Below are 26,663 nucleotides of genomic sequence, written 5' to 3' on the forward strand. Positions count from 1 at the left end.
TGCTGGCCACAGAGCCCAGCTCCAGCAGAGCCATGCTGGGAGCCCTGCCCTGGGCTCTGCGCCACGCGGGGCATGCTGGGAGCCCTGCTCTTTGCTAGCGCAGGGCATGGGGGGGGGGGGTAGTTCCATGGGGCGCAGGGCCTGCTGGGAGCCGTAGTTCCATGGGGCGCGGGGCCTGCTGGGAGCTGTAGTCCCATGGGGGCGCGGGGCCTGCTGGGAGCTGTAGTACCATGGGGGCGCGGGGCCTGCTGGGAGCCGTAGTCTCAGTGACGGGAGCACGTGGTGTCCCGGCCCCGCCCCGGATCTCTATGGTAACGGCGGGCGGTTCGGCGCCCGGCGCGCGGGGAGCCTGCGGCCGCAGGAAGAAGCCGGGTGGGGCCCAGGCCGCCCGCCCCGCCGAGCCGGTGAGTCCGAGGGTCCCCGTGCCCTGCCCCCGACCCCGGCCCGGCTCCCCGTGCCGGGCCCCCCGCCCCCACGTGTCCGGCTCCCCGGGCCCGGCTCCCGCCCCACGTGTCCGGCTCCCCGTGCCGGGCCCCCGCACGTGTCCAACTCCCTCCCCATGGGCCGGCCAGGGCCCCCCGCCGCCTCCCCTGCGCCCGCCCCCACCCCCACGTGTCCAGCCCCCTCCACCCCGCGGCCACCTTCCTCGGAGTCCCGCGTCCGTCCCCCCTCCCCCAGGCTGGGGCCTGGCCCCCCACGGGTCCAGCTACTGCCCCTGGGTCAAGTCTCCCCCCCCTCCCCCCCGCAGGGGCCGGCAGGCCGGATCCCACCTTACCCCCTTTCCTTTCCCACTGCTGAGGGCCCCCGGCGGGTCCCACCTCCCTGCCCAGGCGGGCTCCCCACCGCCTCCCCTGTGCTGAGGGGACACATCTCCCCCCCCCCCCCCCGAGACCCAGCTTCCCCTTGGTCCTGTCCCCGCTCCCCGCAGGCACCTGCATGCCCGCGTATGGGGGGGAGCCGACCTCGGCTGGCGTGTCCCCAGGGCCCAGCTGGGTGCCCAGGGCTGGCAGCAGGCGCCGCCCACGCCTGGCCCCGGGGCCGAGCGCTGCCCTGCAGCCTGGCCCGGGCGGGAGCCGCGCACCCACATGGCTGTTTAAAGCCGTTCTGTGCCGGTTACCCAGGGTAACTGCCGAGGAAAAGCCTCCTGCCCCCTCTACCAAACCCTGGGCTGTCAGTAGCTTCGAATCCGCCTTCCTCCCACTTAGAGACTGGGGTTCGGGCCTCAGCCTCTGCCGCGTACGAATGCCCAGCCCGGTTCTGCGGGCAGAGCCGCGTCTTCACCTCCCAAACGGGCGGAGGTGAGCACACGGCGCTCCTCCCGCCGACAGCAGAAACCCACCTCCACCGGGGCGATGGGGCACTGTCTGACTTCCCTTGGCTGGCTCATCAATTTCATGGCTCTGCTGGAGGACCCATGACATTGACAAGGAAGCCGATTCCCGGCTCCGGGGCCTGGCTGCTGCCCGGTCTCCGCTCCACGCTCGGCTGCCACCCACGCGCCTGCCTTCGGCTGCCTCCCGGGGTCCCGGCTCCCCACTCGGAGTGCAGGAGCCAACCAGACTACAGGTGTGGATCTCCCTGCCGGAGGTGAGAAGCCCTGGGTGGCCGCTCCGCCCCGCAGCTGGGAGTGGGGAGGTGAGAAGCTCCAGGGGGGGCAGCTGGGTTCCCAGTGGGGAGCTGTGAGGAGCTGGGAGCCCTGGCTCTCAGCCCCCCACGCTGCCCCTTTTCAGTCAGCGGAAGCTCTCCTAGTGAGGACCGCGCACCGAGGGCGGTGTGGCCATCAGCCACGGCAGGAATGAATGGGGTGGCTGGAGGTTGACCTAACACAGGCTGACCTCTCTCTGTAGTGTAGACATAGCCTTGGTCTGCACTTCAGGGTTGTGTTGGCATATCTACGTCGGTCAGGGCGTGAGAAAACCATGTCCCTGCCTGACGCGGCTGTGCCAATAAAACCCAGTGTGGGCGCTGCGATGTTGACAGAGGAGGGCTTCTGCCCCCAGTTAAGTTGTTCAGGGAGGTGGAAAACCCCCTGGTGGTGGGGCAGGCCATGTGCGCACTAGGGGGCCATGCTAGCATAGGCTCTGTAATGCAGCCACCCCCCTCACCCCCGCACCTACATTTCCAGCCCGCGGAGTGACTGACTGAACAGGGAACGTTCCAGCTGAATAGCTGGGAAGAAATCGGACATGAAGCTGAATCAGGTTTTGGCGGAGCCGCCCCGAGGGAAGTCGTGGGAGTTCTCCTGCTTGCGGGGTCTAAGCTAGAGTGGCCAGAACATTGATGCGCGGCCTTTGCAGAAACCTGCTGCGGTGGGATTTCAGGCAGGGCGTGACCGTGTTCCTGACCCGTGCCTGAGGCCGGGCTGGGAGCGCCCGGTAACAGGACTCTGCAGGTCTGCAGCCATTTCCAGCCGAAGACCTCGGTGTCCGTGAAGCCCCCAGTGTGCCCAGACTGATGCGAATGTGGCTGGGGGAGATGAAGAGACCTGCCAGGGGCTGCAGGGCCAGTCTGTGGCAGAGCTGTGCCTAGAATCCAGCTCTCCCGAGTCTGTGTGGTGCCCTCCCACTCCACGCCCCACCGTATCCCACTGTGAATGGGAAAAGAAGCCTGAGCATGGTTGGGCTTGTCCGGCCGGGTATCTCGTGTAGGGTCCAGCTGTCTAATTAACGGATTGCTTTGTGAGCTGATGCACCCCCCGGCCCCCGAGTCTTCATTCAGCGCTAAGCAGACAGTGAAGCCAGAGGGGTGAACTGCATGCAGTGACTGGTTCCAGCATGGGCAGTGTCTGCTGCTGCTGCCTTCCTGTTGGTGGCTGGCCTGTTCCCTTTGTAGTAACATTATTAACAGCCTGTCTCGTGGGGTGCGCTCTCAACTTCCTCCGATTGGACTTGCTTAAAATGACCCCCCCGAGTCAATTCAGCCCCACGTTGATATTGTTAAAATCCAGCTCTGCAAGTGCTCGGAGATCTCCGGAGGGGAAGCGCTGCCTGAGTGCTAAGTACTATTGGAGCTCGGACCGTCACCAGTTATTCTGGGATCCTTTTCAAATCCAGCAGGGAGTCTTATGCAAACGCCCTTTGCAGGGTTTGCATCCCAGGTGCTGCAGGCGATTTGGGCGTCCCCTCGCATGGGTTTAAAATCCCACGTATGGTTAAACTGGTGCTCACTCCCGTGTGCAGCCCAGAACCCTGTCCCGGGTGCCGGCATTACGCTCGCTTGGAGGAACAGCCGTGAGCTATACAGGCGCCGGGCCCTGCTGTGGCTGGGAAAGGGAGCCGTTGGTAAAGCACTGCCCTGGCAGCACGTGGGAACTACAAACGGAAAACCTCCCTCCTCTGGCTTTCCCTGTCTTGCGGCTGTAGAGGCAGAGGTGGGGAGAATCGCTGGAGACGGCTCACTGTCCCCGTGCACACGCTGCATGGTGCTTCTAGAGCAATGGCAAACTCCTGCTGAATCCACTAGGGCTTGGCTCAACATTAAAGGTGCTGTGTAACTCCAGGAACTACACCAAAGAGCAGTTCTACTTGGTAGCTCTCTAAAGATGGTCTTCAGGGGCCCTGTATGCGTCCCCATGAATCCAGATCCAACTTCCTTCGTTTACGAGTGTTTCGTTCCGACTCTTAGCCCTGCCAGCTTTCCTGGGAGCTGAGAGGCAAGCTGGTCTGTTCGGCAGTAAAGATTCCAACTCCGCAGCTGATTTGTGAGCCCGAGTGGAGCCCAGCTCCCGCGCCTGGCGGTGGTGGCTTGGCAGGGCTGATGGCCGAGACAGCCCGCGGAACAGAGCGGTGGAAGGTGAGACTGCCCGAGAGATTTTAGAGGACGTGGCGGTAGCAATATCCCGCTCTGTTTCAGATGCAGCGTAAGTGCTAACCACCAGCTCTGTTAAGGAGGGAGCAGCAATAGAAACAGGGCGGGGGGAGAAATCTCCAGAGCAGGGTGGCCTGTTCCTGGCAGCTGCCATGTCCCCTGCAGGAAGAGCCTAGGACATGGACTGTGGCTAGTCGGTTTCAGTGCTTTCGAACCCATGGCTTGACTTCGTTGGCAGACGCCGCTTTTGTCATGCTGCTCCCCGGTGTCAGTTAGCACGACCTGTGTTATGCCATGCACCTGGGGAGGCAATGGCATTTCCCTTCACACTGAGGATAGCAGTGAAATCCTAGATGTTAGAGATGGAAAATTCTCAGGCAAGCCAGCCCGTTCCCAGTGGCGGTGCAAAGCTTGTCCAGTCTAGCTTGCTTTGCGACAGCTTTCGTGAGTGCCTGGAGGTTAGTTGGCTCGAGAACGGTGGAGCTCTGAAGGAGGAAGCAGGTACCTAAAATCTCCAGCTACTGAAGAATTCTCCTCTGAGAGTTGGTCCCCGTCTGTCCTGTGCTTTGCCAGTGGCCCCGTGAATTGTTTATTTCCCGTTCTCGGAGTTATCTCACTCCTATCTCTGCTGGTTCACTTTTCCTTCCTCCCCCTCTCGGACCAGGCGCGTTCTCTGTGAGTTGTCTACACAGGGACGCTACCCGCTAGAACTCTAGTGGTATCACTTATACTGCTAGCTATGCCGTACAACTGCTTGTGGGGAGTGTTAGTGAGTCAGGGCGGGGGAGGGAATATCTTTTATTGGCCCCACTTCCAGTGGTGAGAGCAAGACGGAAGAGTGTTTTCATCAGCCTAGCGACTGCCTCGCGACTGACACCTACGGGGAGCACCTCTTATCAGAGTAGTGTCTACACCAGGGGTAGGCAGCCTATGGCACGGGTGCCGAAGGCGGCACGCAAGCTGATTTTCAGTGGCACTCACACTGCCCAGGTCCTGGCCACCGGTCCGGGGGGCTCTGCATTTTAATTTAATTTTAAATGAAGCTTCTTAAACATTTTAAAAGCCTTATTTACTTTACATACAACAATAGTTTAGTTCTATATTATAGACTTATAGAGAGAGACCTTCTAAAAACATTAACATGTATTACCGGCACGTGAAACCTTAAATGAGAGTGAATACATGAAGACTCGGCACAGCACTGCTGAAAGGTTGCCAACCCCTGGTCTACACGGAGGTGCTGCAGCTGTGCTGCTGGAGAGGTTTAAGTGGAGACGTACCCTGAGTCAGCCATAGCCTGGGTGGCAGGTTTCTTTCCTCCCTCCTTTTCACGCTGTTTCTTCTCAGATTAACCTGGTTTGTCTTCCCCCCCCAAGGAATGGCCAGGTACAGTATAAGTGGTTACAGGTGGAGGCAGGCCCCCAAAATGGCGAGATTGGCTTAAAAATCATGAAATGTTGCAAGACTATATATTGGGGTCTTATTTCGTCTTCTGGGGGCTTGTCTACACTGAAAACGCTGTCGCGGCACTGCTGCGCTCTGTAGGACTTCAGTGTAGACATCGCCATCAGCATGGGTGAGCCACCTCCCCAAGCAGGGAAAAATCCACCCCCTGAGCCACATAGTTAAACTGACCTAAGTCCCATGTAGACAGCGCTAGGTCAACGGTCCGTCGGTCATTGGTAAACGGACCTTATTTTCTAATGTAGAGCAGGCCTGAGCCTTTAGAGCACACTCAGGTGACATGGTCACGCCTTTCTCTGCAACCAGGAGGGTGAGAAACTTGAGAGTGTCACATAATCATGACTCCAGGAGCTGGGTCTTTAAGAGAAGCATCGTGATCTCAAGACCTGCGCACAGGAGTCAGGAATGCTGCAACTGTTGAATGCTGTAAACTCGGGTGGATAAAAATCAATTATTTAAAAAAAAAATGATTTTTTTATTTTAAATCGGATTTTTTGATAGGTTTTTTTATTCAAAAAGCATTTTATCTAAAGATAGTTTTAATTAAGATACATTATAGCTCAGATCTGTCATAATGGAATAGGGATTATAAATTCTAATTCTATAATATATATACAATATATTCATGTCATGTTTAAGAAAAGTTTTGTAAATGAGTTCCAATAGTTCATGGATTAGGGACCCAGTCTTATGGGGTTCCAGGGCCTTCTGTATCGATTATTTTGGTTAATCTTTCTATCTACCCAACGGGACTCAGTGCTCAGTCTAGAAGATACCATCAGAGATGCTTAGTTTTGTAGCTCTCAGACTGTGGATTTGTGTCTCCAGACATAACATGCTTAACAGCAAAAATGTTTTTAAATAAATAAATAATATATAGAGGTAAGAAATAACAGACCTCAACCCTATTGTCCCTCTGCAAATGTGTGTACACAGAGTCAATGCCTTACCTCTCTAAAAGTGCAGAGTTTCAGAAAGTTCAATGAATAGAAGATTGTTGGGGGTGGAATAGATCTGGAGGAGGAGAAGAATTTTGGAGATAAATGTGAGAAGCGAGGGACATACACTTGCTTTGTTAAAATATTACATGTTTGCTGTTGAAGAAAAAGATCCAGAATATTTAATGTTTTAGTTAAATAAAACAATGTAAATGTCTGTCTGGTGGTGATCTCCTCTTGATACAGCAGGGCAAGAAAATCCTCCAAATATTAATGATTAACCTGTTGAACTGGAGACAGTTCACCTCCCAGTGACTTCATAAATATCTGCTTCAGTTACCTTTGGTAAATGAAATCACCAACCAATCATTCATTGTCTGATATAGCTGTAAAACTAATCCGAAAAGTTTTCAGAATAAATCACTGTCCAGCCGGGTAGCTCGTTAGGGTCCAGCTGTCTAATTAACGGATTGCTTTGTGAGCTGATGCACCCCGAGTCTAGGTATAGTGTGTACCTTCTACAAATGAAGCCTACCTCTATCTCTGAGTTGTGAAGAATATGTATTAAGGTTATAACAACCATCAAGAACGCACTTTTGTGTAGAAAACAATGATTAAATCGAGTCTTCCTGACTAGTGATTTAAATCAAATCCACCCTGTGTAAACCGGACAGTGTTTGAAGGGGTTTGGCTGTATTGTCCAAACAGTCTTGAGTCCGGCTTGTGTGCGATGTCTCATCTGCTGACTCATTTCGCTGTGGCTGTATTTTTTGGCAACTGGATCTGTTCTTTTGTACCTGCTAGCGAAACTGCAAAGCAGCAGTGAAAAGGGGCTTCCCCCCTGGACTTGGCTAGGAAAGTAAAGGCTTTTGTGTGGGCAGAGCTCTTTCAAAGAGCTGTTCTTCGCTGCATCCACTTCTGTGCGAGAGAGCAGCTTTTCCTTTGACGTTGTGTCCAGTCTGGAGAGAGAGTTCAGAACTAAGACCAGAGAAGCTCTGCCTGCTTCCTGCTGCCCTGGATCGTCCCCTCTGTCCTGGGAAGCACTGGACTGTGGGTGACGTTGTGTGGCTCCTGGGAGAGCTCCAACAGCCAGTCCTTGAGCAGTGTGCTGCGTCCAGGGGTAACACGCTCAATCGGCCTGTGTGCAGAGCCAGGGGAGCGGTCAAGCCACACTCGGATCTAGGTGTCGTTTTCACTTCAGCAATAGCGTTTCTTCTAAAATTGCCGTTCTCCCCAAAGGGATGGGTGGCAAACTCGCTTTTCTGTTTTGGGGTTAGCACGGTAAGTTGTACACGGGCTTCTGTGGATGGGGATGGTGCAATCCGTCTGGCGTCCGCCGTCTCTCCCTGTGAGCTCCAGAGTGTGTGTCGCTCACACCATGCTGAGGGTGACCCCTGAATTTCCCAGCTCGTTTCCTGAGATTCTCCTACCCCCGTCCCCATCACCGGAATTCGAAGAGCCTGTTAATAGTTTGTAACCAGCCTTGCGTGCCAGAGCCCCCAGAATAGACCGAGTTCCTCTCTCTCTGGTTGGATTTCTCTGGATCTCTTCTGCAGCCTGTGTCCCAGGGGAGTGCCGGGGCGGGGAGGGGACGGGCATGAGAGGTGAAGCTCAAGGCCTCACAGGTGGGTTTAAGCTAGTCTCCTTGTCAGTCCTACACCTGGCGGGGGGGCTGAGATGTTGCTGTGGGTGGTTGCTCCCTCTTGGGCATTTGCTTTGTAAACCGCGATCAGGAACGTCCCCAGCTTCCTGCTGAACATCAGACGCTGCCTTTCACCCGAGTGTCGCCTGCCCCAGGAAACGCAGTTCACTTCTGACTGGGATGCCTGGGCAGAGCCTCAGGAGGCACCGTGGGCTCGCAATGCAGCGTGGGGAGGGGCGCAGCCGTTGATAGGCCGGGATGGCTGGAGTCCCACCTACCCGTCCATTGAGCGTGCACAAAGCTCACCCTGCCTGGGTGCTGGGTGCTGGGCGGGGAGTGCTTGCCAATGGTGCAGGCTGCAGCTGAAGGCTTTTGCTTCCTGTGTCCTTGCTGCAGGCTGACAGGACCTTGGAGAAGATGATGGTGAGACCGCCTGAGTCCCTGTTCTGAGTCAGCCCGTGCCTGGTGTGCTATGGCTCTACATGGCTTCTGCAGGACCGCAACACTATAGTATAGGCCTCAAAAGGAGAAGCAACTTCCAACTGCCCGTTCCAGCTGCGGAGAGACCCCCTGAGAGCCAGGCCTGGTTCCTCGCCCAGCAGCAGGTGAAGCCCATCTGGAAGCTAGGACGAAAGCATGTGAGTACTTTCCAAGACCACAGGCCAATCCACTCAGGGATCCCTCCCCAGCGCACCTGCTTCTTGTACCCAGCCTCGTTATGCAGCAGTCACCTGCGTGACCGAAGCCTGCCCCTCTCCCGGTCCCCGCCCCATCCCTTCCCGGACCTCGCCGGGAGCACGTTGCTGTATCGGCGCTCGTACTTCAGACACAAGCCTTACCAGCGGCTCGAGTCCATCTGCTTACGGTCCAGTGCTTCGGAGAGCCGACAGCTTCCTTTCCCATCCAAAGGGCTCCGGGCTGAGCACGGCATGGCATCCTCGGCGGTGGAACCGTTCCCCTGGCCGAGTGCAGCTGGGGAGCAGGCCGGCGCAGGGGGGAAATGCGCTCCTCTAGGCTCGGGTAAACGAACGTCCGGCCAGTACAAACCAGTGCTAAACAATAACTCCTTCCTACGGCCAAACAGTGCTAAAGTGCCTTCGCTGCAGTCACCAGGGAACAAGAAACTGAAGAACAGCCCGAGGTCTCCAGCGATATCTTGGTCCCATTGTGGGGGGACCGGGGACGGCTCCTCCATGAGTCTGGAGAACAGGTCTGGGAAAGGCAACAGCCTTGTGCTGGAGCAAGCCACCCCCGTGTCCCGCCTGTCTCCAGTTCAGCCCAACGCGGCCTGCCGAGCCGAGCAAAGCTCCTGGCACTTGGAGGACAGTGAGAGCCGGGTGCAGACTTTAAAAGCCAAGGAACGAGAGATCCGGCTCACAGAGGCCGTGAGGAAACTGAGCGGGAAAGTTACCTACAACGAATTCGGCCGCAGGATTGAGACCTCCTGCCTCATGAACACGGGCTTCCAGTACAACCTATTCAATAGGAACAGCCGCTGGAAACAGCATCTCCTCGCCCAGCTGAGCCCAAAAGAAACGGCCGCCCCCTTGAACTTGGAGCTGGGTAACCGGTGCCTAAGCGGTAACCTGAGCCTGGCTGGCCCCAACAGTGCCACCGTCTGCACTAAACGAATCAGCGTTTGCCTCTTAGCCTCCAATTCTGACTCTTCGGACCCCAGTGCGCCCTGTCGGACTGTGAACTTTGTGGGCCTGAGCAGTGGAGACCAGGTGGGGAAAACCGAGCCAGCCCCCCATGCTGACATCTCCGCGGTAGCAGCTCAGATTTCCACCATCCAGCTGAGCAAGGATGCGAAGTGGGAGCAGGCCGCTCCCCTGAGAGAGCCAGAGTGAGTACCGTGGTAAAAGTTCTCTGTGAGCTCTCCTTTGTGGGGCTGGGGGGTCAGCTGGGCTGCCGCGGCCTTGGGGCCCCTCTGCATGTCTCAGCAGGCATAGCCTGCAATTCTCTGTGTCCTGAGAGCCGTTCCAGATCCCCACTCGGGGTGTGGACGCTTCTGGGCAGCTGGTTGCTTGAGAATGCAGCAGGTTACCTAGGAGCGCTGTTGCCATGTGCCACGATCCGGTACAGCTGTCGACCTGAGAGAAGCCGTGTGCCCCAGACTGGGAATCGGCCAGCATGCCTGGCTTCGGTCCCTGGTTCTGCCCCTAACTCCCTGTGTGACCTTGAGCCAGTCTCTTCACTGTCCATCCGTGCCTCGGTTTCCCCCTCTGTCAATTATATGGCCTCCCCTTTGGGAAGAGCTGTCTGCGTACTAAGTAGGTATCGCTGCTGCAGCATGACATTAGGCAGCTGCCGGCTGGCTCAGCCGTTTTTTTTCAAGCACTAAATGCCTGTGTGCAGGGGCAGTTCCCTGAGCTGTACTAAGAACCAATAGCCCTGTGGTGCAGACGGGGTTGGTCTCCTGTGCTAATAACAAACATTTAGACAGAGGCGACTGTCTAAATGGACCTGCTAATGATGAAAGGGAAGTGCCCTGAGCTTTGGAGAACCTGTCTCTCTGCAGGGACGAATGGCAGGTGAACTGTCAGGTGTTGGGTAAAGCTTCAGGACTAAATCCCAGATCAAAGAGACCTCGCTCCCTTTGCAGCTTCCCCAGTGATCTGCCAGGCTCGCTCCGCTTCCCGTGTGCGGCGGATGTCCAGCCTCTGCAGTCAGGGCCCTTTGCCTGTCTCTGCTCCAGTAAAGGGGGTTCCTGTAGCTGCTTGCTCAGTTCTCAGGACACTGGTGCCGAAGCGTGTCTGAAAACCGAGCCCGTGTGTCTCGGCGCCAGCATAAAGTACATCTTATGCCATAGTCATAGCCGAGCCCTATTTCTGTGATGAGTGTGGGCTGTAATGTCACAACAGGTACCTTGGCTCCCCTGAAGTGCTGCCCCTGCGTCCCCTCCCCTCGTCTGAGTCTTGGAGGTGCCCTGGGGATCTGTGTAGCAAAGATACAACCCCAGGTGTCACGCTCTAGCCGCCCCGCCTTGGGGTCATGTACATCAGCCCAGGCACGTGGCAGAGACCCTTCTCGAGGGCCGCGGAGGTGCCTCCGTGGTGCTGTGATGGAGACAAGCCGCGTGTGCCGCTGCCTGGATGGACTTTACTCGTTGTTGTGTTCCAGGGCGGCCGTCAGCCTGCCCCTGCTCGACCCCGCGGAGCCCGAAGCCGATGCAGAGGAAGAGCTCCCTGATGGGCTGGACGACGGCTGCAGTCAGGATGAGGAGGAAGAGGAGGGTTAGTGCGGCTGTGCCAAGGAGAGCTGGGGGGGGTGGGGCGTGACTGGGGATCGGTGAGTGGTGCTCTCCTCCCTTTCCAAACGAGCTGGCTGAGGACGCTCGTCTGGGCTGTGGAGAGCTGGGTGTGAGTGAGGCCATGGCTCCTCAGGAATGTCTGACCCAGTTCTCCCCCCACCCCCCCGTGGAACCGGGGTACCACTGAGCCCTCTGTTTCACCAGCCCGGGCTCCCTCTCACCCTGTGGTGCCGTGACAAGCTGCAGTCCCCTCCAGGAGCTGTACTCACACAGGCGGGACACACCAGCTGCAGGCGCATGAAGGCTTCTCCGCCACTCAACAACTGGCAATCATAGAATCACAGAATACCAGGGTTGGGAGGGACCTCGGGAGGTATCTAGTCCCACCCCCTGCTCAAAGCAGGACCAACCCCCAGCTCCAGAGTGAGTGAGGCTCCAGCCAGAATACCCCCAGCCTAGGACCCCAGAGCTGTATCATTCTGCCCTGGTCCAAAGGCTGACCAGTGTCTGAGTTATTACCCAGCCTGGGATCGAGCAGTGTCTCACCCTGTCAGAGAGTAGAACAGTCCCCAAGGTTTCATACGCAGGCAGGCTTCCTCCTTTCCTGCCTGGGGCCAGCACTTCCCCCAGTTCCGTCTTTGGTCCTCGGGGGTTTCCGGGTGTGGTGTGGGGAGCGAGGCCCCCTGGTGATGTCATTTCCCCCTTTTATAGCTTGTTCCATGGGGCGGGAACCCCTTTGTTTAAAGCCAAGCTGCCAGCCCTTTTTGTGGGGAAATACAGGTACCAGAATGGAGTTACCAGGTGCGGCTAAGCCTTTCCCTGGCCCCTTGTCGTTGCTGATGAGCCGTTCCCTCTGGCTAGTCCATTCACAACGTGCTGCCGAGGCGGGATGCAGCCCCCGGGAGCAAACACCTAGATGCACGCACACGTCAGTGTTCAGAACTTCAGATGCAAAAATGATCCTTGGTGCCTACAACTAGGATAATCCTATTCAGCAAACCGTAACTTTTCCATGGACACCTTACATAACATCCGGTGTACAAGATACAGGCTGATCCTCTCACTCTGCTGTATGTGGGTGCAGAGTGTCACACCGGTGTTTCGGATTCTCTGCCCCAGAATTAGAGCTGGTTTGTGGCTGAGTGTAGTTGCAGGGCCCTGTGGGGCATTGAACAGGAATCGTTTGAACCTCCTGTGCGTATCCACCTGGCCAGTTTCCTGCGATCGCTTGGGGGCGGCAGGGAGGCTGTGAGAGCATTGGTGGCCCTGGGTTTTCAGACTCTCTCCCTCATCTCCAACCTCCCCAGGAGCCCCCAGTCCTTGTCTAATGGAGTCTCTCCTCCTGCAGGCGAGTCGGACAGCTCCTCCGTCACAGGCTTATCGCCCAACGGCTCCGTGGCTCTGATTTCCAGGTTAGTTGCTCCAAACGGGGTCCTACAGCAGGGGGGTTGGTGTCTCAGGCAGACGCTTGGCTCCTTGGCAGAGGGGAGCCATTTTGGTTTAGGATACAGAGTACGTGTAGTGACCGGCTTTCAAATCGAAGTCAGCTGATTGGAGACTAGGGCATTCTGTCCCCCGTATGGACCAGTCTGCAAATACCTTCAACGAGAGACACCCATTCGCTAGCCGCAGGGTAAAGCCCCTGCCTTCAGTTCACTCCCGTCCCTTCGTTACTCCTGGGCACAGGTTGGGATTTGCCTGGCCGCTGGCCAAGGAGCTGGGCTCCAGCGTCTAGTGGACCAGTCTGAATGTCACAAACGGCCCACGTGCCTGGCCCTGCCTGGCCTCTGGGCTCCTGCAGCAGGGAGTGACTATGTCATGGAGCCGGCGCGTTCCTCTAAGCCCTCGGAAGTGGCCCCCTGGCAGGAAGAGGGGCATTTGCTCTGACACCACCTGTGCGGCTAAACTGGGCCTCGTGCTCCAGGCTGTCAGTGGGCTGCCTTCCGCCATCACTGAACTCCCTCAGGAAATGGAGCCCGGGAAAGCTGCTGGAGCTGGTTGCAGCAGGTGTCCCCAGTGATGGGATGAAAACTCCTGATGGGAGGGACAGCGCCGCCCCGTGTGAGTGTAACTTCCCTGCGGCTGGCTGGCTTTGTCCCGTGCTGGCAGCTGGAAAGGGGCAGATCTAGGGAGCGGGTCACTTTGGGTAGCTTCCCCCTCCAGTCAGGACAATGGAGTTCCACCCGACCCCTCCCTTTCTAGCAGCCAGGCTCCCTTGCTGCCCTGGAGCAGAAACCGATCTGCTCAGCCTGTCCCCTGACCGGCCTCAGGGCCTTAGATCCCTTCCTGATGCTTGTTGCATCGCAGAGTCTCTGAGCCCATGGGGGTGAATTGCAGGGAGCTGGTACTGAGAGAGGCCGCCGGGGAGCTGTCCCGGGGTCTGGCTTCCCGGCAGGCTGCCCGTTTCTCAGGACCTGTTGCCAGGGCCACATCTCTTATCTCAAAACAGCCCACCCTCCTCGCCCTCCCTCCCTTGTTTTTCCAGGAATTGTCTTGAGTGTTTGACCCAGCCACTCGAGGCCCGAGAGCGGATCCTCAAACCAGCTCTCATATGCAGTTTATTCCCCACCGTGCCTCCAACCATCTACTTCAGTACTCGGGACGAGAAAGGTGAGCTGGGTCTGAGTGCCGAGAGCAGAAACGGGAGGGACGAGCCGGGAGCCCGGGGCGGGCGGAGGAGGAACAGGAAGTTGCCGTGTGCTGGAATGACTGTGGGGAACGGTAATGCAGGCTGGGTGCTCCCTTCTCATCCCATGGTGAAAGAACAAGTAACCCCCTCTGTGAAATTAAAGGAACAAACTAAAATGGCCACCCCCACCTCCTGTAAGAATTAACCTGCGGAACTCCCTGCCCCATGTTTATTGAGGGAACCAGGTACTCAGGGTTAAAATACCCAAAGGGGTTGGAAATGGCTGTGGCTAAGATCTTCTGCAGTGAGGCTGGAGTGGGGAGCCCTCGGGGCAGCAGCTGATCACGAGGTGGTCCCAAGAATACAGTTTTGCAGAGTTAATGTCATTCAAGGGGGTCTTGCTCCTTTCTCTGAAGATCTGACGTTTCCAGCTTCCAGAGGCTGCTGATGCAGGATAGTGACCGGTCAGTGCTGAGATCGCAGTCCCTAGCGCAGAGGTGGCCAACCTGGGGCTCTGGAGCCATGTGCAGCTCTTCAGAGGTTACTATGCGGCTCCTTGCATAGGTGCTGACTCTGGGGCTGGAGCTACAGGCGCCAGCTTTCCAGTGTGCCGGGGGGTGCTCACTGCTCGACCCTCTGCTCTGCCCCCACTCCACCCCTTCCCCGCCCCTCCCTCCTGCCCCCCAGAGCCTCCTGCACATGCACAACAGCTGATCATGGCAGGCAGGAGGCATGGGGGAGAGGGGGAGGGGCTGGAGGGTGGGGAGTGGATGGGGGGCTCTTTGGCGATGTACATTGGTAAATTCTGTCTCCTTCTGGGGCTCAGGCTGGCCACCCCGCCCCAGAGCGTTAGCCAACGGGAAGAGAGCAGGTGTTACACACATGGGTGGGCAGAGCTCTGGGGTAACTGGCAGCCCATCCCCTGCTCGGAAGGGTCCAAGTGCTGTAGTGGGCTTAGAGCACGGAGCAGCTGTCTGCAGCCTTCCCGGCGTGGGAGGACCGGGGGCACTTTGCTACGAGGGGCTGCGACACTAGATGGGTTGGTCCGTTTGACGTAAGGGACCGAGCCCCGCTGGGTGGTGCTCCACCCACTCGGTTCCCTTCAGTTACCTCCCTCCATGCCGTGCCCTCCTGTAACTTCACCTGCTTGAGCTTTAGTGGTCTGAGCTGAGCGCAGAGCTCGCCTATAGCTCCCCCCCAGGCCGGCAATCAGCTGGCCCTGATTCACCCGTCAGTATAAGCTTGTCAATTCCTTCAGGACAGACGGGGCTACAGAAAGGTTAGCTCAGCTCTCGTGTTTTCCCTCGGCCCTGACGTTTGCAATCACTTCCTTCCCTGCCAGTGGAGAAGCTCCCCTGGGAGCAGAGGAAGCTGCTGCGATGGAAGATGAGCACCGTCACCCCCAACATCGTGAAGCAAACCATCGGCAGGTCCCACTTCAAAGTCAGCAAGAGTAAGTCGGCTGAGTTGGCAGGCGCTGGGGCTGTGGGGGCGTGGTGGGCTCCCTCTGCCAGCCTGGAGGGGGAGGCGTCTCATCCTGCTGCCCACAAAGGGGGGAACAGGGCAGTTCTGCTCCGGGCCTGTGTTGGCGAGACTAGAAGTTGGTTAGGTGGCTGTAGAATACACGTCGGGGTCTCGGCCTCGGCCCTCAGGCACGTGCCCGCGCTGCGAAGGTCTTTGCAGAGGATGGCTTCGCCAGCTGTTCCTGCTTGACGTGCGCAGGGCAGGGTACGATCGGGGCCGAGGGACGTGAGTAGAGCTCTGTGTGGGGAGCAGAGCAGGGCTAGCCGGCGTGCATCAGCAGAGCCACAGGGAGCTTGCACAGAGCCTGTCTCTGGCTGCTGCTCTTGCATTGGTGAAAACTTTGAAATGGCTCCCGAAATTTCAAACCCAGCGGTGCTGCTGCATCTCCTAGCTCCGCGGTTTGTTCCCTCTGCGGCTGGGGAAGGGGAAGCGGTCGTGCCTGGTTATTTGGGTGTAACGCATGAACACGGCGCTTCCGCTGGCATGCAAGTCTGAAACGAGGCGGCAGGGAGAAGCTGCCGTGTATCATTCAGCCCATCTCTTCCCCTAGAGTGTGTCCTGCCAGGCTTTGACCAATCTAGCTGTGGGGCTCCTGCTTGTGTCAGGACACCTGGACTCAGCCCCATGCGTAGGGAGTGTAAGAGGATGCCAGCAAAGAATCGCTGTAATATAGTGGAGAGGGAACCAGGAAGTCCTGTATTCTCCCACTGCCTCCCGTTAGCTTTGGGCAGGATACTAACCTCTCTGCCTCGGTTTCCCCATCGGTAAAAAGGGGTCTGGTTAAGTGTCTGCCTCCCCGGGTTGCTGTGGGAGTGAATTCACTAATGTGTGAATGGTGCTTTGAAGATGAGAGGTGCAGTCTGTGTGCTCAGTGCAGAATGTTTCACAGGGAAAGTAGCCACCTAGAAAAGCTGGAGCCTGGCCAGCAGGGTTGGCTTGGCGGAGCCGGAGGGGTGTCAGTAGCGTGCATGCCTGCTGGGCCCCTCGGGGTGAGTTGGGGAGGGTGATCGCGCATCCTTCTGTAAGATGAAATCTGGGCGGGTGGTGAACTTGTCCCCAATTTTGTCTCCTCTCCTCCAGAAAACAGCGACTGGTTGGGCTGCTGGGGCCATCACATGAAGTCGCCTGGCTTCCGAGCCATCAAGGAACATCAGAAGGTATGAAAGCGTTGGGGTTCAGCGCATGCGGTGCCATCTGGGCGAGCTGCGCCGCTTCCTTGGATACCCATCGCTGTGGGCCAAGGAACTCGGCCAGGATGGCACCCTTACGGTGTGCAGTATCGAGACCGCTCCCCCAAAACTCCTGCAGTAACGTGCTTCTTTTCCTGGGAGAGGAGACGTGAACCCCGACAGACCTAACGCAGCCAGGAGCTCCCTCTGTAACAGCTGTGCTGTGAGACCCTCGCCACTGGCGCCAGGCGAAGGGTAGTGGAGGAAGATGCGGGTGGGGTGTGTGTTTGAGGGGAGCTCCTGTAGAGCAAGGGGGACCCGTTTTACTATGTACCATGCGCATCTAGTCTGATCCTTGTTGGGTGAAATCTCCAAACTCACCTCAGTCTTGTGGCTGAATCCGGGATTTGAACCCAGGGCTGCAGAGGTGCCAGTCTCCTGCGCTCACCCCCACCCTCCCCTTTGACACCAAGCCCCTCTGTTCACATTGGCTCAGTGCTGTGTTGGCAGCGAGGCTGGTGGAGTTCTAGCTTCTGTGTGATGAGCCTGCGTTGGATCCAGAGACCACGCTGGTGCGGACTGGACCAATACTGAGAGAGAAGGGAAGCTACGAACGTGGATCGATGTCTGGCAGGCTCTGGGCTGCTGCCGGCTCAGTTGCCATAGTGCTTTGCACCACAGACATGCACGTCACCAGGAGAGGCCTGGTCCAAGTAGATACGGTATTTCTAGCCCTCCAAGTGCCAGCCAAAGAGCGGCATGAGATGTTAGTTCCTGCTGGCCTCGCTCGGGGGGTGGGCTTGGAGGAGAGGGAGGGAGGGTACCCCAGGCCTAGGGGCAGTGTGGAGGGGGAAGGCTGGGACATGGCCGCAGGAGGACACCTCCTTACTGCTGTTTGTTCGGTTCTCTCCCAGTTAAACCACTTCCCTGGCTCATTTCAAATCGGGAGGAAGGATCGTCTGTGGCGCAACCTGTCGAAGATGCAGGCTCGTTTTGGCAAGAAGGAGTTTAACTTCTTCCCTCAGTCCTTCATCCTGCCCCAGGACATCAAGCTGCTGAGGAAGGCCTGGGAGGAGAGCGGTAGCCGCCAGAAGTGGATCGTGAAACCAGTAAGAACCAAGTGGGGCTGAGTGACTTACCCTGCTGCCGCTACAGCCAGGTAAACTGATGCCCTCTGGTGTGTGTTTTTCCAGCCGGCGTCGGCCAGAGGCATTGGCATCCAGGTCATCCACAAATGGAGCCAGCTGCCCAAGAGGAGGCCGCTGCTGGTGCAGAGGTGAGTTGGGCTTTCCGGGTGTCCTGTGCTAGGAGCAGGCTGCAAACAGACACTCCCGAGGGAATTCTGCACCAAAACACGAACAGTTCTGCGCACAAGATTTTCAAATTCTGCAGGTTTTATTTGTCAGAATAACACCATAATCCCACCAGTTTTAGTTATTTGAGTAATTTCAAACCTGTCCGCACAATACAGATGACAAAAAAAGATTCCGGAATTTTTTTTGACAAATAGATTCCTTACTAGGCTTGTTAATACAGAGCTCTGAGTAATAATTCATTAAAACTACATACAGAACCGTATTTCCCGCGCGCGCCCCCCCCCCGCCTGAAGCAATGCAAAGACTTGGGGGAGTGGGGGAAATGGAGGAGCTGAGGGAGAGAGGAGGAGCCTGGGAGTGAACCCGAAGGACTATTGGGGGTGGGTGGGAGGAGTATGGAACAGGTTTTTTTAGGGGAAGGGGATTTTTAGAGAGTTGGGGAGCCTCCCCCATGCAGATCCTGGCTGACCCCTAGGCTCTCCTCTTCAGTCAGGCACATCTGCCCCTGTCCCCATGTGGCCCTGGCTCAATGCTGGCACCCCACTAACTCCTGAGTCTGCGGCCCAGTCTGCCCCCCCCAGCCCTTCTGAGCCCCAGTCTGTGACCCTCTAGCAGCCCCATGTGCCTCACTCCCCCCCGTCCTGTGCCTCCTAACCTGGCTCCGCAGGCAGGGTGCTGTGAGGAACTCGGCCAGCCGCTGGCTGTTACAGTCGGCCGGCCGCTATCTTCTCATGTCTTGCAGCACTCCTGCTAGTACAGTCCAGAATGATGTTCGCTTGTTTTGCAACAGCATCACACTGTTGACTCATATTTAGCTTGTGATCCACTCTGACCCCCAGATCCTTTCCGCAGGCTCCTTCCTAGGCAGCCATTGCCCATTGGTGTGTGTGCAACTGACTGTTCCTTCCTACGTGGAGCACTTTGCATTTGTCCTGATTGAATTTCATCCTATTTACTTCAGCCCATTTCTCCAGTTTGTCCAGATCATTTTGAATTTTAATCCTGTCCTCCAAAGCACTTGCAACCCCTCCCAGCTTAGTATCGTCCACAAACTTCATAAGTGTGCTCTCTGTGCCATTATCTAAATCATTGATGAAGATATTGAACAGAACCGGACCCAGAACTGATCCCTGCGGGACCCCACTCGTTACGTCCTTCCAGCCTGACTGTGAACCACTGATAATGACTCTCTGGGAACAGTTTTCCAACCAGTTTTGCACCCACCTTATAGTAGCTCCACCTAGGTAGCATTTCCCTAGTTTGTTTATGAGAAGGTCACTCGAGACACTATCAAAAGCTTTACTAAAGTCAAAATAAACCACGTCTTTCACCCCATCCACAAGGCTTGTTACCCTGGCAAAGAAAGCTACCGGGTTGGTCTGACACGATTTGTTCTTGACAGATCCCTGCTGACTGTTACCTATCACCTCATTATCTTCTACATGTTTGCAAATCGATTGCTTAATTATTTGCTCCATTGTCTTTCCGGGTACAGAAGTGAAGCCGACTGGTCTGTAATTCCCCGGTTTGTCTTTGTTCCCCTTTTTATAGATGGGCACTCGATTTGCCCTTTTCCTGTCTGCTGGAGTCTCTCCCGTCTGCCATCACTTCTCAGAGATACTCGCTAGTGGCTCAGATATCTCCTCAGTCAGCCCCTTGAGTGTTGTAGGAGGCATTTCATCAGGCCCTGGTGACTTGAAGACGTCTAACTTGTCTACGTCATTTTTAACTTGTTCTTTCCCTATTTTAGCCTCTTCTGATCCTACCTCATTTTCACTGGCATTCGCTACGTTGCACGTCCAGTCACCACCGACCTGCTTGGTGAAAACCGAAACAAAGACGTCATCAAGCACCTCTGCCATTTCCACATTTTCTGTTGTTGTTTCCCCCCTCATTGAGTAACGGGCCCACCCTGTCCTTGGTCGTCGTCTTGCTTCTAATGGATTTGTAGGATGTTTTCTTGTTACCCTTTACGTCCCTAGCTAGTTTGATCTCCTTTTGTGCCTTGGCCTTTCTAATTTTGTCCCTGCAGACTTGTGTTGTTTGTTTATATTCATTTGACCTAGTTTCCACTTTTTGTAGGACTCTCTTTTTGAGTTTTAAATCACTGAAGAGCTCCTGGTTAAGCCAGGGTGGTCTCTTGCCAGACTTCCTATCTTTCCTACATAGCTCAGGAAACCTTTGTTCCTACTGAAGAATTAACAGCACCGTTGGAAGCTGTGTCCTCCTGCCCATCATTCAGTGGCTCTGTCCTGTAGTCAGAGAGCAGGGCCACAGGGTGCAGGGCTTCTTCCAGAAACACACTTGGAGGAAACCTTCCTCTGTGTGAAACAGTCTGTGGCATACACTGAAATCATTTCTTCCAGCACCAGCCTCAGGTGATCTGTCGGGCAGAAGCTCCAGCTTCAGCTCTCCCCCTGTGCAATACAGATCTGTTGTAGTGTAGTCCTGGTGGCTTTCTGCTCCAGCCAGCAAAGCTGTGAATTCTGCAGGCAAATCACTCAGAAACTTCCCCACGAGGCTGAAATGGAACTGGCTGGAAAACGGAAAATTGTTCCAGCAAAAACTTAAAAAATTTTCCATCCCAAATTGGGTTGAAAATTCAGAAATGTGAAATTTTTCACAGGAAGGGATTGCCAGAAAAATCCAGGAGAACCAAAATCGAATCCTTCAGCTGGGCTGCCTGCCCAGACCGGCCTGGTCAATTTCACTGTCGCCTCTAGCAGGAATTGAAATTGACAAGACCCTTCCAGCTGGAGAGCCATGGTTTCAATTTTTTCCAATGGAAGATCAAAACTTGGAAAATTATGATTTTTGCAAAAAGGGCATTTCTGATGGAAAATTCCCCCCCAGCGTTCCTCCCCAAACTAAGCCGGGAGTTTGCAGCCCGCTCTGTGTCGGAGGTAGCTCTTTGCAACATTCCCCGACCTACAAGTGTGAAAAACCCTCGCCTTCCCTAAGCTCTTATATCTCCTAAATGCCTTGTGCAATGAACCTCCCTGCTGCCTCCTCCACTAGTAAGAAAGCTCTGGTAGAGTGGATTTATTTTAAGGCAGATTGGTTCAAAACAGGGCTCACAAGGGAATCCATGGGACTGCTGCAGGGTCTCCGTCATGGAAAGCTCAGTCCTCAAATTGCATTATTCCGGCAGTGATTCTTAGCGCTGCGCCCACCAGCTGCTGCTGCTCTGTGCTTCTCCCAGCACAGAGATGCTGCGTCTCCTGTAGCCGCGTCCAGGGAAGCCCCCCCGCCCCGCCCCCCGCGCCATACAGAGTTGATCCCGCTCACCTGGCTCTCTTGTTCTTTGCAGATACTTGCACAAGCCCTACCTCATTGGCGGGAGCAAGTTTGACCTGAGGATTTATGTTTACGTCACTTGCTACGATCCCCTCAGGATCTACTTGTTCAAAGACGGATTAGTGCGCTTTGCCAGCTGCAAGTAGGTCCCCCGGGGGGAGCGTTGTCTGCCCGGGGGTGGCGCTGGTGGGCTCAGCAGGCGGGAGCCTCTGGACGCAGCTTGTGTTGATGGGTTCGATGCTGGCTGCCCCACGTGCAGCAGAGAGATCACAACGGCGGGTGCTTGGGGCCATCGGAGCCCGTGTTCTCCTGTGCCCCGGGGCGGTGGGCGTAAGGGCCGTTTGCGTGCTCTCTTGGGAGGGAGGCCGGGAAACGGGGCAGCGAGGGTGTGTTGTGGCTGCCATTGGAATGCAGCTCCCAGCCCCGCGCCTCTTGGCAGGCCCTGGCTCAGTATCTGATGGGCTGTTCCTTGTCCTTCTCCCCGGCCCAGATATTCCTCCTCCATGAAGAGCCTCAGCAACAAGTTCATGCACCTGACCAACTACAGCGTGAACAAGAACAACACCGAGTACAAATCCAACTCGGACGAGACTGCTTGTCAGGGGCACAAATGGTAGGGGCTGGCGGGGCGGCGCCGGGCAAGGGCAGCTTCACTGGGCGGTATTGTGCCCCCCCCCCCCCCGTCGCTCTGCGGCTCTGCTGGGCTCATGGGGACCCAGCCCCCTCCCTCCCGTTGCTCTGCTGGGCTCATGGGGATCCGCCCCCTCCCGTCACTGTGCTGCTCTGCCGGGCTCATGGGGACCCAGCCCCTCACTCCCGTTGCTCGGCTGGGCTCATGGGGACCCAGCCCTTCCCCACCCCCCACCCCCCGTCACTCTGCGGCTCTGCCGGGCTCATGGGGACCCAGCCCCCTCCCTCCCGTTGCTCTGCTGAGCTCATGGGGATCCAGCCCCCCTGTCCCGTCACTGTGCTGCTCTGCCGGGCTCATGGGGACCCAACCCCCTTCCCGTTGCTCTGCCGGGCTCATGGGGACCCAGCCCTTCCCCACCCCCATCGCTCTGCGGCTCTGCCGGGCTCATGGGGACCCAGCCCCCACTCCTGTTGCTCTGCCGGGCTCAGAGGAGCAGTGATGACACGTTTGTCTGTTACGTTGCCACCACTGCCTGACTGCACAGGGAGCAGCACTGGGGAGCTCTTTCTAATCCCTTCCGAGCAGGCTGCACCCCAAAGCGGAGGGAGGGTTGTTCTGCCGGTGGGTGTCCTCTGATGTGTCCATTGGCTGCTCTCCTCCGCCAGTTCCCAGGGTGCCCCCTCGGTGACTAGTTCCCAGGGTGCCCTGCTGCTCCTGTCTGGGTACAGGCACTGGGCTCTGAGACCCTTCGGAGTGTTACAAACGGTGCGTGGTGCCACTTGCCTGCAGCGTTGCGCCCTGAGACCTGCCGTTCCCATGTTAAAGATGAAGGCGTCTCCTCCCCATGACGTAACCTTTGGGTTCCTGGCCCCTTGCCAATGGGGCCGTCATTGAACAGAGCTTGAGGGACCCTGGCTGAGCGTCCGGGTGGCCTGATCTGCTGCCTGCCCTGCTGGGTGCAGTGTGGGGCCCCCCCCCCCCCCCCCCCCCGGGCTCCTGTTTCCCTCACCCATACGGCCTTGCAGACGCTGCTGCGGCGCAGAAAGGTCTGTTCTTGGAATGGAGCTGGAGCCCGGTAGCTGCCTCGCGAAGGAATACTGGAGGGACCTGGTCCAGCAGGGGACACCCCTGTCAAGTGGCTGCTTTGGGGCGTCCCGCTCAGAGCGTGGTACACGTCGAAGTCTGTTGCCCGATGTAGCTCTCATCAGTTCTTTGGTTGTGCCCAGCGTCGGAGGGCAGCTGCCTGTGGGAAGGGGAGGGTGTGGGGCTCTCGTTCTGGGAAGGGGGCACTGGCCCTTCCCCCTGGCTGCCCTGCATTGATCGTTTCCTGGTAAGGTGCCCCGCCATGGCTCCCTTTCCCGGGGGGTGGGGTCAGTGGGGCGCAGCTAACTGCAGAGCAGGGAAGCAGCTCCCTATAGCCTCTGATGTGCTGGGGCTGCCGGGAATGCTGGGAGGCGCAGGGCCGGCTCCGGTGACCTCCCTTGCTCTGTCTCCGCAGGGCACTGAAAGCTCTCTGGAGCTACCTGAGCCAAAACGGGGTGAACAGCGAGGCCATCTGGGAGAAGATCAAGGACATCGTTATCAAAACAATCATTGCGTGAGTCCTGGGGCCCCTCCCAGCCCCTCTCGGCAGGAGAGGCCACAGCAGCTGGGGAATCCCTGATCCCCCTGTGCTCGAAAGCCCCCGTCTCCTGGCTGCCTCGCCAGAACCCTCCCTTCGTCCAGCTCTGTCCTCGAAGCCACAATAGCAGCCAGAGATCAATGGCCATCTAGCCATGGGGCCGGACCCACCGATTGGATCCAGGCTGCCCGTTGGGAACTTTAGATCCCGCCTCTCTCTGCTTCCTGCAGCAAATCTGTCAGGACTGGTTCTCGGGACAACCCCGGGGGTGGATGGGTGTTCTCCTCTCCATGGCACCTGCTGGAAGGCACAGGGCCCTTCGTGCCAGTGTGAGTAGTGACCTTGTGTGCACAGCAGGGGACAAGGCCTTTGAGTGCTTCGTTTCGCTGACCCCTCTCTGGGTGGGGAAGGAGGGAGGGAGGGCGGGATCTTATTCTTATAGCAGATCCTCCCAGCCTGGGCCTGGAAGTGGCTTCTTGCAGATCTGCTCTGGGGGAGTCACTCGGGACCTGACTTCAGCCCCGGGCGTGGTGGCGTGCTGTGCTGCTGCTCCACACGGGGCTGGCCTGGCATTCATTCCGCTCCCTGAGAGTGCGCTGAAACGCCTGGGGCATAGCCCCAGCAGCAGGGAGACAGCTGGGAACATGCGAGTGGTGTAAAGGCTCGGTGGCCTACCCGTCCGAAACCCAGCGTCTGCTCTCCTGCCGTCAGGTCCGAGCCCTACGTGAACAGCCTGGTGAAAATGTACGTGCGGCGTCCGTCCTGCTGCCACGAGCTCTTCGGCTTCGATGTCATGCTGGACGAGAACCTCAAGCCGTGGATCTTGGAAGTGAACATCTCCCCCAGGTAGGCTGCTGGCGTTCCCCTGCCTCGCTCTGTCCCTAGCTCGCCCCGTGCCCGTGTCTGCGATCAAAGACGCACGCTGCCGTTAGCCGAACCCTGCTTCGTGTTGTGGGAGCGCGACTCGCTCCTGCGAACGGACTTGCTGTGTGTTCTCGGTCCTGGCAGCTTTCTCTGGTGCCCCAGCGCTGGGACTGGGTGAGCCAGGCCCCGCGTAAGAACTGGGGTGCTCACTCCTGACTCTGGGGCACTAAACCTCTGCAACTGGAGACGTGCCCTGTCATGATGCTGACCCATCCGTTCTTTAAGTGTGAGCACCCTGCCCTCCCCTTACCGAATCCGCCTCTCAGAGGAAGGCGCCGCCTTGTTTGAGACGCTGCGAGGGACCCTCTCTTGGCCACAAGGCTGCGGCCTAGTTAGACCTGGCGAGCGTAGATGTGTGTAGGTCATGGTGAGCACCATGCCTCCGCTGCGTGTGGCCAGGGAAGGGAGGAGCCCTCCCGCTCTGTGAGCTGAGTGTCTGGCCGTTGGGTCCCGAAGGGGTTCCCTGCACACAGCACAGCGTGGCCGGCGTGGCTTTTGCTGATGCATCCTGAAGTAGGAGCCGGGGCTGGATGAAGCGGTGGGTGAGAGGTGGCTCGGCAGTTCCTATGTTCCGGACGGCAGAAGCGAAAGTTACAACTGTCTCGCGGCTGCCTGCTGACACCAGGGAAAGGAGTTGATGGTTCCAGTTTTTAATGGCTGCCTGGGCCCCAGTCCTCCCCCTTAGCCAGCGGCTTCAGCAGAGAAATGCCCAGGCTGACCAGGCAGGGCTTTTTATGGGGGAAGCTGCGGCACATGAATTCAAGGCAGTGAGGCTGCCTGTGCTGTCCCTTGCTCTGTGGAGAGGGGGCGCTAGACCCCAGCATTAAATCAGACAGGCCCCATGAATGGCTCTCCAGCTGGGGGAGGCAGGCTGGGCTGCTGGAGCCTCCAGCCTGGAGCTCAGACAGGTCCGTTCGATTGCCTCACAGCCTCCATTCCAATTCGCCACTGGACGTGAGCATCAAGGGCCAGATGATCCGGGATCTCCTCAACCTGGCTGGCTTTGTTCTTCCCACCGTGGACGACGTGGCGTCGGGCTCCGGGAGCGCCAGCAGCTCCACCCTCAGGTCAGGGCGAGGCTTGAGCAGGGCCCGGCAGTGTGGCCTCTTCCTTCCTGGGACGACATGCCCAGCTGCTCCGTGGCATCCCCCCTTCCCTCCCCACCCAGAGGCTCCAGGCAAGGCTGACCTAGGGGCCCCAGGGGCCCAGGTTGTGACCGTAAGTCTGATGGCAAAGGGGATCTGACAGTCCCATCAGCTCTACGGCCCGGACACCCGAAGTCTGGTTCCTGTGGCTGGGGGAGGCGCCGGCTCCTCAGCTGCACCAGCCCATTCTCAGCTCCCAGCCCAGCTCCGCAGGCCGGTCCCTCCCGACCCGGGCAGAAGGGAAGGGGGGAAGGGGGGGGGGGGGGGGGGGGGGGGAGACTGGCTGCTCGCCTCGGTTTTTGTTTGTTACAGTTGGCGCTTGGTAGGCTGCTGACCTAGAACGCTTGCTGCAGCTGCCTGATCTAACCCTGCCCAACCCGCGGCAGCAGAGCGCCGGCTCCAGCACGCAGCATCCTCCTCCTCTCTCCTCGAGCCACCACCACATTTCCCAGCATTTCCCAGCAGGCACCAAAGGCCTAAGATTTGAATTGTCCCCCCAGTGTTGCTGTTCTGTGTTGCTGCAGCGCGCAGCAGTGCACAGTGGGTGCATCCTGCCCTGCTAGATCCGTCCGTCGGAGAGGATGGGCCGTTCTCGGTGCTGTCACCACATTCAGCGGCTCCTCTTCCTGGCCGGGCGGGGAGGTTCCTTCCTGTGTCTGAGCGCTCTGGTGACCGCAGAAGGACATCGAGGAGGGGAGATGATCCGGGCACTGGCCGTACCTCTGGCCAGCCTGGAGCCTGTTGTCCCTGGCAGTGGCTACCAGTGGGCACGGCTCCAGGTGTTTACGGGTCTGTACAGAACAGGCAGTTGTGGCTGTAACTGCAGGTTCACACGGGCAGTTGTGCCTGTTCAGTTTGCAGGAGCCTCTTTCCCTGCCCCTCTGAATCTGCCGCCTCCAGTGTGTGTTCAGGGCCTGTCACCCGGTCGCCGGCTGCTTGTGTGTGTGCCATGGTCCCGGTGCTTTCGTACGGCTCTGCGCAGATCTGCAGCCACCTCCCTTTGGCTTTTATTAAAGGGGAAGGAGGTGGGAGGAGAGTGCTGCCTGCTCTTCGATCCCTGCCTCCAGACGTAACCGGGGTGAACAGCCAAGGAGGGGGATCAAATTCAGTTCCAGCTCTTCTTTCTGCCAGCTGCTTTGTACCCACTGGGCCCCCCCACTCCCACTGCCACGGGCCGGCCAGAGCGAAAACAGGGCCAATTTCTTGTGTACTGGTGGCTGTTCAAGATACATTCTGTACCTGGCTAACGGCAGCATTTGCCTAGTGCAGGAGCAGCAGCGAATCTCCCAACATTGGTAGCAAA

At 57.5% G+C, this 26,663-nt stretch overlaps 1 protein-coding gene across 4 annotated transcripts in view; it reads left to right on the forward strand.

Annotated features, from left to right (window-relative positions):
* The first annotated feature begins 252 nt into the window (after positions 1-252).
* TTLL4 (tubulin tyrosine ligase like 4) overlaps positions 253-26,663 on the forward strand; it is a 33,600-nt gene continuing 7,189 nt past the window's right edge. The window contains exons 1-14 of one of the 4 annotated variants that reach the window (XM_039495568.1): positions 253-404; positions 8,248-9,697; positions 10,975-11,087; positions 12,453-12,516; positions 13,590-13,714; positions 15,076-15,186; positions 16,338-16,414; positions 17,341-17,535; positions 17,620-17,702; positions 21,053-21,181; positions 21,530-21,652; positions 23,169-23,267; positions 24,003-24,137; positions 25,145-25,282. In XM_039495568.1, coding sequence (XP_039351502.1) covers positions 8,334-9,697; positions 10,975-11,087; positions 12,453-12,516; positions 13,590-13,714; positions 15,076-15,186; positions 16,338-16,414; positions 17,341-17,535; positions 17,620-17,702; positions 21,053-21,181; positions 21,530-21,652; positions 23,169-23,267; positions 24,003-24,137; positions 25,145-25,282 — 2,756 coding nt within the window. In that variant the 5' untranslated portion in view covers positions 253-404; positions 8,248-8,333. Of the gene's footprint in view, positions 405-8,247; positions 9,698-10,974; positions 11,088-12,452; positions 12,517-13,589; positions 13,715-15,075; positions 15,187-16,337; positions 16,415-17,340; positions 17,536-17,619; positions 17,703-21,052; positions 21,182-21,529; positions 21,653-23,168; positions 23,268-24,002; positions 24,138-25,144; positions 25,283-26,663 lie in introns of those variants that run through there. The other 3 variants (XM_039495569.1, XM_039495572.1, XM_039495570.1) reach the window with 3 other exon arrangements.

The sequence above is a fragment of the Mauremys reevesii genome, linkage group 11, assembly GCF_016161935.1.
Source record: "Mauremys reevesii isolate NIE-2019 linkage group 11, ASM1616193v1, whole genome shotgun sequence".
Lineage (NCBI taxonomy): Eukaryota > Metazoa > Chordata > Testudines > Geoemydidae > Mauremys > Mauremys reevesii.